General features: G+C 32.1%; 1 protein-coding gene across 1 annotated transcript in view; it reads right to left on the bottom strand.

Moving 5' to 3' along the window:
* The window catches only part of LOC148309484 (uncharacterized), a 73,430-nt gene that overhangs the window by 32,038 nt on the left and 21,636 nt on the right, over window positions 1–19,756 (bottom strand). The window contains exons 3-4 of the mRNA XM_088259978.1: window positions 16,040–16,199; window positions 14,845–14,949 (exon numbers count right to left, since the gene is read on the bottom strand). Of these exons, the coding sequence (XP_088116104.1) occupies window positions 14,845–14,949; window positions 16,040–16,199 (265 nt within the window). The remainder of the gene's footprint in view (window positions 1–14,844; window positions 14,950–16,039; window positions 16,200–19,756) is intronic.

The following is a 19,756-nucleotide window of genomic DNA, read 5'->3' as shown; positions in this document are numbered from 1 at the left end:
TTTATTTCGTAACATGGAAAAATATGAGAAATTCTTGCTATATTGACCATTTATTTGTACACGAGTTAACAGATTTTTCAAAAACATACATATATTTAAAATAATCATGACGGGCTTAATTTCAATCTTTTAAGTTCCCTTTTTCCATAAAAAATAATTCATATTCGGTCTATTTCTAAGAAATAATAATAAAGTAGACAATTCTCTTTCAGTAAAACCTGGAAGAGAAATAGGATCAAACGATTCAAATGGATCGTATTGTAAAAGTACGTTGTGTCAATACCTTTTTAAAAAATAAAACAAATTAATTATTTTTTAACATCTCAACAAAGATGAAGAAGAATACTGAAGTCTAGGCAAATGCCCAGTTGTCGTAAGCCCTGTAAATACAAGGCTTACGACAGTCATGACCTATGAAAGTCGTTAGTCCTGACAGTCGTGATCCCCAGACATCCATATTCTTTTTCATCTGTGTTGAGATGTCAAAAAAAAAATGTAAAAAAATAACTCCAAATTGGAGATAATCCAGATTTGTTAAGAAGTATTTGGACACACTCAAAATGTTGTAAAGAAAAGTAATATTGCAATCAAAAGTATTAAGAGTACCTATATAATTTATATTTGAACCACTAACTTTATGATTTTCCATTTTATAATTAAAATGTCACTTTGTTTTTAAAATTATTTTTTGACATCTCATCAAAGAAAAATGAAAATAACTCCTGTAATTGCAGATAATCCAGATTTTGTGAACAAGTATTTGGACACATTCAAAATGTTGTTTTAAAATCACTATAAATATATTATTATAACTTAATTATAATGTCTACCGGTAGACATAATTAAGATGTAATAATATATTTTTAGTGATTTTAAAACAAAGTTACATTTTAATTATAGTATTAAGTATTGAAATAAATAAAATGTCATCAATTGTATCTTTAAATGAATCAACAGGATAAAAATCTTTTCCGCTAGCATCTGATATAAATGATCCAAGATATGGATGTCCATATTACGACCAACAGCTGTCGAATAAAAAAAACTAAAGACATAAGATTTTAATATAGATTTTGTTGTAGTTTTAAGTAAAACGATATAAAAAATGGTCTAAAATTAGATGTACACCTACTCCATGAGTTTAAAAAACATATTTAAAGTTATGCAAAAAGATTTTGGCAAAATTATGATACTAAACTGTCTGTATTATTTATTAAGACAGAATACATCGAGATAATTATCGCAGATTTTTATATGAAAATATGAAAATTGGCGCTGGCGCTAAATTTAATTGGTTCATGAAAAAAAGCAAGCGATTCAATCATTCTTTTGCCTCGTGTTGAAAGGGAGTTTAACGTAATGGCCGAAGATCTTACTGACCGTCACGGGCCATAAGATCGTGACATTTTTTCGTGAACGTTGCTCATTGTTGCGACGAATAATCGCGTACGGAGGTTACTGAAACGAATGACGTTTGCCATTTCTTGTTGACGAAAAATGACGTGGAGATATTTGTCCAGATAATTATAAGCTAACATAATAAAAACGAAAATGATATTTTCTGGAGTTTCTCATGTATGTGATTATAATCCAGGATTCGGACCTCGCATACTAATAAAAGAGTTTCTGCTCAATAAAAAGCTTCTTTTCATCTCACCAATAGATGTCTCTAGTGAAGTTCTAGTGATTCAATAACAATGTTTCTGAATTGGTTCATATATATAGAACTTCCAAGAATTTGAGTAGTGTGGTTGTCAATAATGGGTAGAATTGGTGAATGTAACACGTGTGTAAAGTGATCACTTAAACCAGCCTATAACGGTCGTCAGCCACGTAAATGCCTAAACTTTCATATTCTTCTTCATCTTTGATAAGATGTCAAAAAATGATATATTTGTCTCTGTTTCGACTATTATTGGTGTCATGGTATTTGAAAGAAGATGGAAGTCCATATTGCATTAATTTTCGAAACTTGTATATATGCAATATTTTCAGTCACCTTCCACATGCGGGTACAATTTTTGATAGATTTAGGCTGTTTGTGTTGCGATCACTCGAGAACTTTGTGAAGTAATGTAAAATCTTTTTTTGACATTTCAACATAGACGAAGAAGAATATGAAAGTCTGGGCATTTACGGAGGTTACGATCGACATAGGCTGGTTTAAGTGATCAGTTTACACATGTGTAACATTCACCAATTCTACCCATGATTGACAACCACACATTTCAAATTCTAGGAAGTTCTATATATATGATTCAATTTCGAAACATTGTACTTAAATCGTAAGAATTTTCACTAGAGACATCTATTGGTGAGACGAAGAATTATATTATAAAATCGTTAAAAATTCGTTTAAACCCTAATTGTTTTTTAGTACATACTGTGATCAATTAATCACATATTTTTTTCTTCTATACAGTGTAATGGTTAGCGCAAAATTCGCCAAAATCCAATATGTATTAAAAAAAATATTCGTGGACACACATGTGCGGCTTCTCCCGCAGCCAGTCGCGTGCTGACTTTGTATATTTCGCTCACTCCTTTCAAGAACGTCATAAATCAAAAATCGTCAATTTTCAGTTGTGCATGTTTTCGGAATGCCTAGAAAATGTACTATATCCCAGAAAAAGAGGCATATTTTTAACTTAATATTTACCCGCTACAGGGCAGAAAATGTTGTTATGGCATTTTGAAGAAAAGGTATTGTTTAATTATTTTTTTAAATGTACTAAATATTTTTCAAATGGAGAAAAAACCTTCAGGTTTTACCTAAAAAAATCTGTTGCATGGTAAAAAATTCAATAAGTGGCTTGATATTTATTTTTAATACATTGTTTTATATTTTTAAATTTTAAAAACGTTCTCCTGAAAAATCAAGTTTTTTGATTTATGACGTTCTTGAAAGGAGTGAGCGATTTGAGAGATACACCCTCAAGTCCATTACAAATGGACGCATGTACCCCATCGAACCACAAAATAGACTAATACATGTACACATCATGCCCGCATGCACTGCAGACATGGGCCATGAATTATTATATTCGCGTCAATTAATAATCCAGATAGTATCTGACGTTATCTCGAATCTGCACAAACGTCATGCGCACGTTGATAAAGGTGGGTATTCTCTCGTACGTTATTTTATTTTGAACCAAGGACTTTGCATATGCGAGTGTGTGCATTAAATGAATGCAAACCCCTATCAGAAATACACGAGATGTAAACGTGCTCTGAGGGCGTAAGCGATGCATTTTATAACTTGGCAAAAACTAGTGCGTATCAAATTATTCTGGAAAAATAAAGTTTTACTTGGTAAGTACCACTTTATCCTAAAAGTATTATAACACCTGTTTACACACATAGATTTAACTCTTACTGGTCCAATGTCGAATCTCATTCGACATCGATTTTATCCTCTTAGGTCCTATGTCGGATGTTATTCGACATTTTTTTCATCATTAGTATTATTTATTTAAATTCCAAGCTTACATTTTTGTCACTCGTATCTATTACAACATTATGTGGAGCAGAGGACAATTTTTTTCCAATTGGAATGTAACTGTCTACCTAGATATTTTATTTTTATTTTGGGGGACCCGAAAGGGTTAAGGAAATAGTGGTATTTACCAAGTGAAACTAAAATAAAAAATGGATAGATATTGTATTACCACAAAGCGACTGCCGAATCAATAATGAAATATTTTGTTTATTTTTTGGCATTAACTTTGTGGAATAAAACGATGCTTTGATATAAAAATAAAACACTAGTACAGTAAACCCTCTAATAACGTTGAGTAACGTTGAGAATATCACTTTTATTAATGAGAACGTTGTAGGGGGTTCATGTTTTTAAATTGTATTTCAATTTCAAATTTCATACACATTTCAGTATTTTCCGCTACTTAAATTCCCTCTGATAACGCGATACCTATCTCAACTTTATAGGGAGTTTTACTGTTGAACACCACATTCTGAGTTTATTAACATAAACACGGCAAGTTTGGAGAACAACAGATGTTCTCATCAACAGGTGAAAATACAAACTTCTTCTTCTTCTAACCCTTATCCACACCTTATGGTGCATAGGGCACTGCATCGTATTGACGCAGTGTTATCTTGGTCGTTACTTATATGAAGGGAAGGTGATCACTCCTGCGCTTCAAGGCGTTCAGGGTAATATTAAATAAATATTAGAGTGTAAAATCAGTGTAAATATTAGAGTGTAAAATCATGTAAAATTTAGAGCGGCTGCAGACAAATTTAAGATGCCACGATGATTGCCAACCTTCAGCGTGGAGGCGCACAAAATGAAGAAGAATAAGTTCAAACCATTTATGGACCAACAATTCATTAATCAAATTAGTTATTATTAACATCTCAACAAAGAAGAAGAAGAAGAATATGGAAGTCTGGGCATTTACGGGGCTTACGACCGTTGCAGGCTGGTTTAAGTGATCACTAATGATACACACGTGTAACATTCACCAATTCTACCCATGATTGACAACCACACTACTCAAATTCTTGGAAGTTCTACACACTAACTAACTGATTCAGGGTCAGGAGTCGTAATAATCGTCGGGCATGCATGAGGAGATGCATGAATGTAGAAGAGGCGAAGAATGTTTGCAAAGACAGAGTGGTGTGGCGTTCGATTTCCTGCGGGGAAGTGGCGTGATGGTTAATAAGTTCTACATATGTGTCGCCTACTTTCAAAATCCGCCAGATCCATTTTTATAAGATTTTAAAATAAATATTCTATCGGAATACCAATTGTGGGTTTAATTGTTTAAAATATTTATATACTTGAAAACCCTACCAAAAATACTTAAAAACAGCGTTGTATTTCAAATTCGGCCAATTAGAGAGCGGGGATAGATAAAAAATTAAGATGTTTGTGTCTCGTGTTTTTTTTAAATACTGAAAAAAAAATCTAAAAGAATGTTAAAATTCTTTATTTCATAATATTTTATCTAAAGATAGTCAAATCTTTTAAACGTAAATATTACCCGGAAAATTTTACAATTTTTGGAAAATCGGCTTACATGGATCTGGCGGATTTTGAAAGTAGGTGACACATATCGCTAACTCCTTTCAAGAACGTCATAAATAAAAAATCGTCAATTTTCAGTGGTGCATGTTTTCGGAATGCCCAGAAAATGTACTATATCCCAGCAACAGCGGCATATTTTTAACTTAATATTTACCCGCTACAGGGCAGAAAGTGTTGTTTTTGCATTTTTAAGAAAATATATTTTTATTTTTTTTTTAAATGTACTAAATATTTTTCAAATGGAGAAAAAACCTTCAGGTTTTACCTAAAAAGATCTGTTACACAGTAAAAAGTTCAGTAAGTGGCTTGATATTTATTTTTATTACATTGTATTATTTTTCAAAACTTTCAAAACGTTCTACTGAAAAATCAAGTTTTTTGATTTATGACGTTCTTGAAAGGAGTGAGCGATATATCTGGTATAATTTCGAAACATCTGAAAAATAATATAAAAAATAACTCAAATAATTGGAGATAATCCTGATTTGTGAGCAAGTATTTGGACTCATATATAAGCCTTGTACATAATAATCTAGGTAAATAATAAACGCAACTCCCATCATAAAGAAATAGTGCATTTAGCGTTTGTTTTACCATAAACTTTGGTTTATTTGAATATCAAGTTTTTACGTTGTAAATTTATTAATCGTTACCGACCATGTAATCTGTATTACCGACATCCAAGATGGCGCCGTTGGTTCCATCATTTTTATTTTATGTCAGACTGTACTGAAATTATTTCGTGGTTTTAGAATCACTTTCCCAGACATGACGCTAGCGTCTCTTGGAGTATAAACATTTTCAAGGGAATTGCCGGCGCGAACAACAGTACACAGACATTTCATATTTGATTTTTAATCCCATCACTTCACCATAGCTATTTTAGACTGACCTATTGTATATTATTATGTATTTCTCAATATCCCGTCTCGGTTTTGTATATTAGATTATAAATTCCCAAGACGATATTGTCTACTGGACATCATATAAACGAAATTATTTGTATATTCTTTGGAAGTTAGAATAAATAATAAATAAGTATTTTATACAAAACCAAACAAAAAAATTGAGCCTTTTTATGTCATCCATCTTCAATCCATCATCGTATCTTCAATTTCCTCATTTTTTAAGCTAAGGTTCACGAGTACTTCAAGCTATTATCAAGTAAAACATTAAATTATTTTATATATTATTTTGAGAAATAAAAAGACTTTGTTTTGTGATCCACTTTAGAATTAATGAACTTGAATCACTTTATGTTTTTAAAAACCCTTACCACACCCCAATGGTGCATAGGGCACTGCTTCATATAAACGCAGTGTTATCTCGATCGATTACACATGAAGGAAAGGTGATCAGCCCTCCACTTCAGGTACCAGTCCAGTATAATATTGAATAAATATTAGACTGAAAAAATCACTTATATTTATTAAACCCCCCTGGGAATCGAACCCGGGACCTCCAGAACGGTAGCCGAGCATGCTGACCATTACACTACGGAGGCGGACAAAAAAAATAATAAAAAACGCGTTATTGAATCTGATCGTGTATGTCTAAACGCTTTGCTTCCTTTATGTTTTAGACATTTAAAAAAATATATATTTAGACACACCAATCTGTATTTCACTGTCTGTTTCTTATACATCTTTGCTTTGCTGGCCGTTCTAGCCAACATTATGTTTTGAATATTGAAAGCATTAACTTTGTGGATCATATTGATATATTATTCTGAGAAATAAAAAGCTTTTTTTATCCATTTGATTGTTTTAGACCAAAAAACAAAGTCTTTTTATTTCTTAAAATAAAATATCAATATGATATACAGATTTAATGCTTTTAATATTCAAAACAGTAAATTATTATTTTATATTGGCCATGAATCGCAGAGAACTTGATCATATTGTGAACCAAGCAATCGCCATGGATATTCCTCCAAAGACATCTAGAGGAAGACCAAAAAATAAATGGATGCTATTGAGAGATAATATGATACATATTGATATATTATTTTGAGAAATAAAAAGCCTTTTTTTATCCATTTGGTTGTTTTGGATCAAAAAACAAAGTCTTTTTATTTCTTAAAATAAAATATCCATATGATATACAGATTTAATGCTTTTAATATTCAAAACAGTAAATTATCTTATATTGGCCATGAATCGCAGAGAACTTGATTATATTGTGAACCAGGCAATCGCCGTGGATCTTCCTCAAAAGACGTCTAGAGGAAGAGCAAAAATCATGTATGCTGTAGAAAGATAACATGATTCGAAGCCATGGCCTAGGTGACGTTGTCCATTAGAAGTACATACCTAGAACCTGAGAACGAGGAGAGCTGACCCAATAGTCCACAAAGACGATAAGTTGGGATGTAGCCAGCAAGAATGGTCAATTTTGGGTATCATTTTGTTACCAGCATAAGGTAAGCACATTCCAAGAAAAATCGAGCTTCGAGTTTTCTATCGAAAATCGATTGTTTTTTTTTGTGAGAATTCCTCTTAAAGTGCCTATGTGGGCTGAAGAACAAGTTGGCAAATTTTAATTTAGTCTCCGAGGCCATTTGTCAACTAACATCTGATCCTTTACACATGGAGTGAAAAACAAATAAAAAAAATAATTAAATACAGTCCAACTTAATTATGGCGACACAATGCCTCGATCTGTTACTTTAGGTTTAGATCTGTATAACGCATCTAGCGATAAGATTGAAATATATTAGAATCGATCCGAATTAAGACAAAGTCGTTATTGAATTCAGAAAACAAAATATTGCAAGGTTGATACAAGCATTATCGATAAAATTAAGAAAGGTATATTGAGATGGTTTGGGCATGTGAATCGAATAAATGAAGAAAGGTTAGTTAGACAAATTTATGAGGCGAATTTGGTTGGTAATAGGAGCAGAGGAAGACCGAGGAAAACCTGGAATGATCAAGTATTTCAAATACTTGACAGTGGTCAAGTCAGAGTCGTAGTCAAGAGTCGGAATGATCGGTGTGTATGTATGAGGAGATGCATGAGTGTATATTTTTTGACCCCAACCTGGGAATCGAACCCGGGACGCCCAGTACGGTAGCCAAGCGTGTTGATCATTACATTACGGAGGCGGACAAACATAGCAGCAAACATAAACAATAAATAATAAGTGTATGTTCCTCTTCAAGCACAAGAGCTAAGTCTCTTTATTGGAGAGAGTTGCGTTATTAATTTTAAGATTGTAAAAGTAGAAATGTCTAGAAAATTAATTAAAATTATTAAAAAAATTCTAACCATATTAAATAAAAAAAGGTTGTATGTTTAAATAAAAAATAAATATATAAATGATTATATATAAGGAGAATAACGGGAGAAGTAGCTGGTCTTCCAACTCCCAGGAGGGGACCGGAGAATGACAGGACATAGTCCTAAAAAAAGAAGAAGATGAAGAAGAATATAAGAATAGATTTATATTATCCACTGACACTTCGTGATGGAATTGCATTTTATTTTGACTTTAATTTGAATTTGACTGGTCTGATGTCTGATGATGTCGGTAACGACGAAACCCGGTCGCTGGTTAAATAAAAATAAAGTGGAAAATCTAAAAATATTGGTTTTAATCTAATAATATATTATATAAGAATAGAAGACATAAAAATTCTTAAGGAAAAAATTAATGCCCATTACATATAATCTTGAAAAAATATATAAAAAAGACTATTATATCATTAATTATATAAAATATTAAACCATGAGTGTAAGTCCCTCTCCAAGCACAAGAGCTCAGTCTCTTTTTTGGAGAATCACAGCGAATAGAAAACTAAAAGTTTGCTATACGTATAAATGTTTAGAAAATGTATTATGTTGTACTTAAAAATGTAACTATATTAAGACACACAAGGTGGCTTGGTGGGTCACTGCAAAAAATTTGTAAATATGCATAAATTGTGATTTAAATAAATGTATACAAATAAATAAATAAAAAAAGGCGTTATTGAATCTGATCGTGTATGTCTAAACGCTTTGCTTTTTTTTTCAAATTGTAATTGTCTGGTCACCTCATAAGCAGGTGCGACTGTATCGCAAGTGCGGAGAGTTACCGCCCCGCGGAGAGCTTCCGATATAAAGTTTGATTGATGTCCTGCGGCCGAGATCTCCGTAGGCGGAGAAAAATTCCAAATAGCCCGCGGTTTAATAATAACCTCCACTATTTCCCGACCCACAAACAACGACACGGACCCACGTGATGTTTTCACGTCGAATTTGAGTCGGCATTCATTTTTTTGTCACCATCATACCCACTTGCTGCGAGACGATAGCGATGCTGTATAGTGGACAAAATAAATAAATACAAGACACACTACACCTAGGGTTGCCAGGTCTTTTCCAGATAAATTCCACATTAAATTAAAACAGTTAGCAACAAAAAAAGTTTTTTTAATTTTTTTTTATTTAAAATACAAAGCACCATTGCACAAGAGCAACTAGTTAACCTAACTTATATTTTTTCTCACTAATGCACGCTTCCAGCAATGTCTTATTTGATTTAACTGCCCAATGAATTTCACGACATCGCTCACTCCTTTCAACAACGTCATAAATCAAAAAACCTTGATTTTTCAGGAGATCGTTTTTAAAGTTTCAAAATATTATAAAATGTATTGAAGAACGTTTTTAAAATTTAAAAATATAATACAATGTATTAAAAATAAATATCAAGCCACTTATTGAACTTTTTATTGTGCAACAGATCGTTTTAGGTAAAACCTGAATGTTTTTTCTCCATTTGAAAATATTCAGTATATTTAAAAAAATTATTAAACAATACCTTTTCTTCAAAATGCAAAAACAACACTTTCTGCCCTGTAGCGGGTAAATATTAAGTTAAAAATATGCCGCTTTCCTGGGATATAATACATTTTCTGGGCATTGCGAAAACACGCACAACTGAAAATTGACGATTTTTGATATATGACGTTCTTGAAAGGAGTGAGCGACATGTCAGGCTGAAATTACACCGTATACATAATTCGGCCTTTACCATGTCCACACTTAAGCTGTCCTACACTTTGCAATCCACTGTTTTCATTAGCAAAGAAGGACCAAATTATCTTATTGCACTCATTCTCACCCTCTTCACGAAAATATCTTTTAATAGCATTCCGATCAAGAAACAGCCTTTCCACAGCTGGAAACAAAGTTGCCATCAAACTGTTATATGACGAAGTACAGCGTGATGTTCTTGGTTAACAAAATCATCGTTTTTAAGGCAGAAAAAAACCGCCCATACTTACGGTATTTTTGTCATACCAAACACCGAACACGGTGCTAAAATACCGAACGTACTTTAGCATCAATACGTGTTATAATACGGAGCTTAAAATAATCGGTAATCTATATAAGTGTTAATAAAGTCGAGTCAATTAGAACTTAAAATAAACATTTGTAATTGATGTCAACAGAATGTTGAATATAAGAACAGAATAAATACGATGTTGTCTTGTGATTCGATTGTCAGAGCAATCACGAGGAGATGATAAAAGGAACAATTTGTATTATTAGTTTGGTGCCAAATGCATATTAGACAACTCTCATAAACTTCATAACTCTTTAAATATTTAGTAACAGTCATTCTCATAGAAAAACTATAAATTTAAAAAATTGTTTTATAATTTTTACTATTGCAAAAATGTTAAAAAAAGGAAATATTGCGCTTTATGTTCAAACGGAAGTAAACACTTAACACTACATATATATATATATATATATATATATATATATATATATATATATATATATATATATATATATATATATATATATATATATATATATATATATATATATATATATATATGTATATATATATATATATATATATATATATGTATATATATATATATATATATATATATATATATATATATATATATATATATATATATATATATATATATATATATATATATATATATATATATATATATTCCCATGAATTTTTTCAGTTCATTCATTTTGGATTCTTGAATGGTTTCTATTTGATATATGTCAGGCAGCTGGTTAATTTGGGTATGGGCAATATATTTTAAGGAACTTACTCCAAAATGTCCTCGTGTATTATGATTATGAATTCATTTGTTAAAAATCGGTATGGTATTGCTGTGAGTCGTTTTAAACATTATTTGAAGCATTGTATTTGTAATCTCATAACTTAAATAAATACTTCACCAAGTTCTCAATGGTGGCGCTACAATCAGCCATACTTTCAAACGTATCGAAAATCGTACTCATATACACAAGGTTCTGAGACCATAGCATATATACAGATTAAAAAAATTAATGCAATATGGATGTTCAATAATGGGTATATTCGTGAACGTTACACAAGTGTATAAAGTGATCGCTTCAGCCAGTAAAATGCCCTTCTAAGGGTAAAAACTGTTGCCGTGATTATTAATTAGCTTGAATTGTTTATTTGATGTTGTTCGGGTATTAAATCAGAAAGTTAAATAAACAGTTTACGCGTTCGTGGAAGCCTGGATATAACTGACATCAATAGTAAGATAGGAAAGGCAATTGAGATGGTATGAGCACAAAGGACGTAGTGAACCTGAACATATTGTAAACCAGGCGATCGCCATGGATCTTCTTTGAAAGACGTCTAGAGGAAGACCAAAAAATCATTGATGCTACAGAAAGATGATTCGAAGGCATGGCCTAGGTGACGATGTATATGACAGTAGGATCTACAACCTGAGGACGAGGAGAGCTGATCGTAAAAGTCTACAAAGACGATAAGTTGTGATGGAGCCAGGAAGAAGAAGAAATCAGCAAGTTATTAACCATTTAATCATGAAACACCATCAAGAAAACATAATTTTAATGGATAATCTTATTGAATTTGAAGCTACAGTGGCGATATACAAGAGTAATTTTTAGTAGATCCAATATTCCTTTTACCCTATTAGTATGTTTTATCTATAAAAAGGTGACGCAGCGTTCAAAAATCGAACGCCACGAATTGACTGCCCAAAACCACAGATAAAATTTAAATATAGACGTCAATTGTGGCGGGAATCGAAATTAGAATTGTAATTTTATTTTTATTTATGGCTGTCTGCTAATTCTATTTTTGGTCTGGTCTTGGCGAGAAAATGTGTCAGGCGTCAATCTGATCAAATGTTGATAATAATAGTACTCAACTATGAATAAATAAAATTATTTAATGCAGTTATTATTTAATATACCACTAATAATAAATGAAAGCTCATTTTTTCAAATACGTTTACAATAATATCAATGCAAAAATAATATTTTATGGAAAAACAAATTGTTTGTTGAGTTGGCGTTAAAAAAAAACTTATGATAATAGGAAATTGTACTGTTCAATAATGGGAATATTGAATGTTACACAAATTAACGAGAACTAGAATAAGAATTATATTTTAGTTTTTAGTACAGGACTCTTGAGATGATAATTCACAAAAAATGGCGCTTAAGTTCTGTTAACTATTATTATTATTATTATTATTTTTTTTTTTTTTTAATATTGAAAGCATTAACATTGTGGATCATATTGATATATTATTTCGAGAAATAAAAATACTTTGTGTTCTGATCCACTCACATTTTTATTAACCAACTAGTTTCGGCAAAAACCTGTTGCCCTCTTCAGGGTTACATTTATTACTACTTTTATTACATTTATTACTAGTAATAAATGTAACCCTGAAGAGGGCAACAGGTTTTTGCCGAAACTAGTTGGTTAATAAAAATGTGAGTGGATCAGAACACAAAGTATTTTTATTTCTCGAAATAATATACTATTATTATTGTTTTTATCGTTATTAATGTATAAAGAAAACACAGTTTTACGCACCGATAAAAATGTATTTATTTAGTACGAATAAAAACAATACAATGTAATACAATAGAACATAACCTAAACTAATCACTTCACTATGGAGGTGGACATATCATACAATATTCATCGAGTGAAATGCGTTATTAATCAAATCGACCACCGAGGAATTTGATGTAATAAAAACAAATCTATAGTTTTATGCACATATAAAAATGTATGTATTATTTACGAAGAAAAACAAACCAATGTTATAATAAACAATACAATAGAACCTATCCTAACAGGAACCACTATGGAAGTGGACATATCGCTCACTCCTTTCAACAACGTCACATACCAAAAAACTTGATTTTTCAGGAGATCGTTTTTAAAGTGAAAAATATAATAAAATGCATTAAAAATAAACATCAAGCCACTAATTGATTAAGCAGGTAGGATAGTAAGGATAAGGAAGATAAATCGCTCACTCCTTTCAACAACGTCATATATAAAATAACTTGATTTTCAGGGGATGGTTTTTAAACTTTAAAAATATAATACAACGTATAAAAAATAAATATCAAGCCACTTATTGAACATCAAAGATGAAAAAGATCTTCATCTTTGATGTTCAATAAGTTCAAAGATGTCAAAAAATAATATGAAAAATAACTCCAATAATTGGAGATAATCCAGATTTGTGAACAAGTATTAGGACACACTCAAAATGTTGTAATTTTTTTTATTGAAGATGTTATTGATAGTGGAGTATCGTCGGGTTAGTCCACACAAATATGCATACAGGCGAGATAACATTTGTTCATTAAAAAATGTTATCTCGGTTAATTAATTCGGTAATATAAGGGTCGGTCACTTTTTGGTAATATAATTCAAATCCATTTTTAATTTAAGCTTTACTTGGTAATACCAATATTTATTTATATCTATTGTGACACGTGTTTCGATGCATTCCGCATCATTTTCAAAAACCGTATGTGAAGGTCAAAGTCTACATTTTAGAGTTGTGTCCTTGGGACGTTGAAGGATGAAGCGAGGGTAGTAGCTGTTTCTTATTTTCTTATTATATATATTTTTGACATCTCATCAAAGATGAAGAAGAATATGGAAGTCTGGGCATTTACGGGGCTGATGACCGTCATAGGCTGGTTTGAGTGAGCACTTTACACATGTGTAACATTCACCAATTCTACCCATTATTGACAACCACACTACTCAAATTCTTGGAAGTTCTATTTATATGAACCAATTATGAAACATTGAAAATACTCCTATAATTGGAGATAATCCAGATTTGTGAACAAGTATTTGGACACACTCAAAATGTTGTATATATTTTTTTGTTTATCAGTGGGAAAAAATAATTTCAATTATTGATTTGGCAGCACTTTGTGGTAAAAATCTGTTCATTTTTAATTTATGTTTAACTTGGGAAATAGTACTATTTATTAATATCTATTGTGACACGTGTTTCTATGCATTCCGCATCAATTTACGCATCACCATACGGTGTTTGAAAATGGCGTGGAATGCATCGAAACACGTGTCACAAAAGATTTCAAGATATAGTGATATTTACCAAGAAAATCTGTGTCGGGTTGTGGTCCCGTGGTTAGTGTCGCGGGCTGTTGAGTTAGAGTTTCTCGGTTCGAACCCACTCTACCACAATTTGATTACTATTTCTAATAATGAGCCGCTTAGGCTCACATAAATAGTATGAAATTGAACTATTTTTGTAAATAATAAGAACACAAATATTTCTCTTTTTTTAAAAACTTTAATTAAAAGAACAACTTAAAACTGACGACAGTCATACAGTTATACTCAATCAACTTAGAATCAATCCTTACATATATATTTAAGAATTACTCACACAAATCGCAAGAAAACACCTCCCAGCAAAACGACATTACAAATTAAAATTGATTTATAATAATATTCCACTCACCCTTGTCCTTCTCCGAATCCTTCCCCAAAAACCCCGTTGTTAACGCTTTTCTCTTCAGGAGGTACGCCCTTCTCTTAGGCTTATGTGTCGTAGATGCAGCAGACTCTAAAATAAATATCAAACAAAAATTATTTAATAAATAGAAATCAGTGAATCCATGAATCAGTGAATCAGCGAACGAATCAACATTTGTTAACGAGAATCACTCAAAATTAAGATTCGATCACTCAATCTGTTCCGATATTCGGTCGCTCAGTATTTTTTCCATGCAAGTACTGAGCACTACTTTTGTTCTTATATGGAATCCACCTTCTATACTATTTTGAAACCTGCAAAGCCTCTACTTTTAGAGGCTTGTCTGCAGGTATAATAGTGAGGATAGGGACGGCATATGTGAAAATTATATCACAAACACCCAGACCTTATCAAAACAAATCTTTCTTGCATTTAGTTTGCAACTGGCGGAATCGAGCCCGCGACGCCAGTTTCGCTGTTGAGGGTCTTTATGCCACGGCGCCTGCTGTGGGTTGGGGAATAAGATATTACATTAAAATTCCCCGAAACTTAAGGTAATTTCACTCAGTATAAGAAAAAAACATTGTGATAACACAAAGTGTTACAAAATAAAGCGTTGAGAATAAGAAAAAATAATGTAGAAAAAATGAGAGAAGAACTAAACTGGTTATCTATAAAAAAGACATTAAAATTGAATATGCTGATATTTATAAATAATTTTTTTAACGATAAATTACCAAAATATTTTAAGGATAAAATAGTTTTAAACAAAAATTGTTATGAACATTTAACTAGAAAAAAGGATAAATAAGACTGCCATTTATGAAAAAAACGGAGTCGCAAAATTGTTTAATGTATAAGGGTTTAAAAATGTATGACGAGATGCCTGAATGTATGAAGAATGAAAAAAGTCTGAACGAATTTAAAAGTAAATGTTTTGTGTACTGTAAGGAAATGTAAATATATATATGTAGATGTAGAAATTTACTGTATAAAATAGTTTATATTATGTTATATAAGCTAGCTTGAAAAATAATATTAAAAAAAAAAGTATTTGTGGATTACAAGTACAAATACTTGTGAATAAGTATTTGGACACACTCAAAATGTTGACAATAGATATTAGCTGTGGGGGATTAAATGGGTCCAGGGAGAATGTGTACATAGCAGGGTTCCTCACCATCCGGAATATCTATCGGCACGCCCAGGTTGAGCTGGCGCAGCCTGGCGAGGGCCGCCTGTCTCAGCGCGCGGCGCTCCGCCTCGGCGAGCCCCTGCAGCGGCGCTCCGCCCAGGACCACGTGGTGCCCCGCGGAGCCGTCCGTCCACGTGCAGCTACCCTGAACAGGAACACCCAATCAGGAAACATACACACACACGAGAAAACAACTACATATATACAGGTGTGGTGGCTCGGGTAGGTACCCTGAACAGGAACACCCAACCAGGAAACACACACACATCGGCTGTCCAAACTTAACCCCTCACTGCATGACTTTTTTTGCATGACCGCATGACTGCATGACTGCATTGACAGTTCGTCTTCGAGATAAGTGAAGTTATTATTTTGGCGTTATTCTTTTGGCTAAATTATGAACTATAAACGTGAGTTATAAATGTATCTTATCAGTAACAAACAACAAAGAATGGTTGCTTGTATTTTTAAAGAACGTTTTAACACTAACTTTTGGGTATGTAACAAATTTGATACACTATGCAGTGAAGGGTTAAAACACAGCAAGGGACATTTTTTGTAGTACATTTTTTTTTGCATTTTTGGACTAAGTAGAATCTACTTAGTCCAAAAAGGCAAAAAAAACCTACTACAAAAAATGTCCCTTACTGTTATTTTTGACATCTCATCAAAGATGAAGAAGAATATGGAAGTCTGGGCATTTACGGGGCTGACGACCGTCATAGGCTGGTTTAAGTGATCACTTTACACACGTGTAACATTCACCAATTCTACCCATTATTGACAACCACACTACTCAAATTCTTGGAAGTTCTATATATATATGAACCAATTTAGAAACCTTGTTCTTGAATTACTAGAACTTCACTAGAGACATCTATTAGTGAGATGTTAAGATGCTTTTTATTAAGCAGAAACTCTTATATAAGTATGTGAGGTCCGAATCCTGGATTATTATCACACACATGAGAAACGCCAGAAAATACCATTTTCATTTTTATTATTTAAGCTTATAATTTCCCTTACTGTGTTTTGAGTATGGACAGCCGACATGATAAAACAACAGCAATGTACAAGGAGTTGTCGACCAACGGTTCAAGAGTCGTACGTACATTATTCAAATAACCAACCAACTAACTAATCATTGATAAAAAGAAACGCAGAGAAGCGCAAATGCATACAGCGATCCATGGAAACATCTATGTTTGGTTTAAGCCTGAGAGATAAAATAAGAAATGAAGAAATTAGGAACAGAACCAAAATGGTGGATATCATGACGTATCGCTCACTCCTTTCAACAACATGATAGTATATAAAAAAAACTCGATATTTTCAGGATATCGTTTTTAAAGTTTAAAAATATAATCAAATGTATTAGAAATAAATATCAATCCACTTATTGATCTTTTTACTGTGCAACAGATCTTTTTAGGTAAAACCTGATTTTTTTTTTCATTTGAAAAATATTTGGCTTATTTAAAAAAAAAATTAAACAATACCTTTCCTTCAAAATGCAAAAACAACACTTTCTGCCCCGTAGCGGGTAAATATTAAGTTTAAAAAATGCCGCAAATTTTGCTGGGATATAGTACATTTTATGGTCATTCCGAAAACATGCATAACTGAAAATGGACGATTTTTGATATATGACGTTGTTGAAAGGAGTGAGCGATATGGGATCGAATGCAGAGCGGACACTACAGGCGAAGTAACAAAAACGCGATAAGAGTGTCAGAAATGAAGACTCTAAGGATCATCAGGCAAGAGTGACGTGATGGAATAAGGAATACCAGGATAAGAGATATTTGTCAGATCGAAGATGTCGTTAGGTGAAAAAGGCAACAAAGAAGATAATGATATAAATCTGTATTTCATTTCAAAATTAATTCACAAATTAAAATGGAGTTCTACAAATTAAACGCCTAATCAATAAATAAAAATGAAACTATCCAGACTCCTCCACATTGCACTGCTCGGCCAACCCCAAAGGTAGACCACCAAAGAGATGGATTGACAGCTGGGAATCGACAACGCAGGAGGAAAATCCCTCTTAAAAACAGGCCACAAGACCTACAGCAAGAAAAAGAAGAGATATTTAAAATTGGATACTGACTAATGGCCCTCCATGTACATAATAGAAGCGCATTAAATTTTAAATAAAAACTCCACCGAAAGAAACAGCTCTAAAACAATCAAAGGAAATTACGCGGACTTTTGCCAATAATTTATTTATAAAGGTAAAACTATTCCATTAAAATTGCTGAAAGTTTTTTTTTGACAGAAATACACATGTTTTCAACAATCGCTGATATGTTTCTTTTTCTTCATGTCTGAGTTCTAATAACAGTAAACGGATATAGCGATAACTACCTAGTTTAGATAATTTATAATTTAAATGCTAAAATCAAACACTGTTTCAATCATAGTTCGTCTAGTTATGTCATAGTCACGTAATAGTCATAGTCATAGCTGTGTTATAGTCCAAACTTTTATCGATAATTCTTATCTTAGCTTATGTATTAATTTTTAAATCAAACACAGATTTTTTTAGTCTACTAAGTTGTATTTTATTAAAAAAACACATGAGACAATTGTTTCGCCTAGTTATGGCATTTTCAAATTAATGAAACGAAGACATTCGTTTAAAAATGCCATAACGAGGCGAAACAATTGTTACGAAAAATGATTTTAGTGTATTTTTTAACAATAAATAATATAACAATACAACTTAGTAGACTCAAAAAATCAGTGTTTTTATTTTAACATTTAATATAGAAATTATAATGGATTTCTATAAATTAAACGTCAAATGTACAAAAAATAGTTTTGATAATATTGTTGGCTTAAAACAAAAATGAATTAATTTTCATTCAGTATCATTTTCGTGACAGTAGATCGACAACTGGTTTCAAAATACTCAAGTCGCTAGAAATATAAGTCCAGAAATAAAGTTGTTATCTAAAACACGAATGTAGTTAAATCGTTAACTTTTCAGTTTAATTCTAGGCCGGGTTCGAGAGGAATGGTAACAAAAAGTGTACGAATCGATTCGACATCTTCCCTGTATGTTCAATAATGGGCAGAACGCTGATCACTACGTAATGTATATGGTAAAGTGATCATATAAGCCAGCCATTGCCAGGTCGTAAGTTATGCGGATACTTTGACTAAAATATTTCCATTCGAAGATTCTTCGTCACTGTTAGGACGTCTAATGTAGGATATTTTGAATTTGCATGTATCAAATTGTGAAATCAAAAAGTTGAATGATGTTATTTGCACCTCCTAGCGAAGCGCAAAAATCACAATTAACACACTTTATGGAAACGCACAATATGAAAGACTTATATCTTGTACATATCCATTCCTGAAGATGACGAGGTGCTTGTCCAAACCGGTTGGTAAAAATAACCAAACATGAAAGTGGTTAAAACCAAATTTTGAGTTCCAAATACTTGTTCACAAATCTGGATTACCTCCAATAAGAGATAATCCAGATTTGTGAACAAGTATTTGGACACACTTAAAATGTTGTAATAAATTTACTGGTCAAATTATTATTTTCTAGCGTTCCTGGAGTATAAGAATATAATCCAGGATTCGAACCTCACATGCAAATTAAAGAGTTTCATCGTAATAATAAGCTTCTCCCATCTCACTATAGATGTCTTTAGTGAAATTCTATATGAATCAAGCACTATG

The sequence above is a fragment of the Brachycentrus maculatus genome, unplaced genomic scaffold (assembly GCF_059751285.1).
Source record: "Brachycentrus maculatus isolate JH-2025_06_01 unplaced genomic scaffold, ASM5975128v1 h1tg000122l, whole genome shotgun sequence".
Taxonomy (NCBI): Eukaryota; Metazoa; Arthropoda; class Insecta; order Trichoptera; family Brachycentridae; genus Brachycentrus; species Brachycentrus maculatus.
Note: the sequence above shows the minus strand (reverse complement) of the source record. Positions and strands in the feature narration are given on the sequence as shown.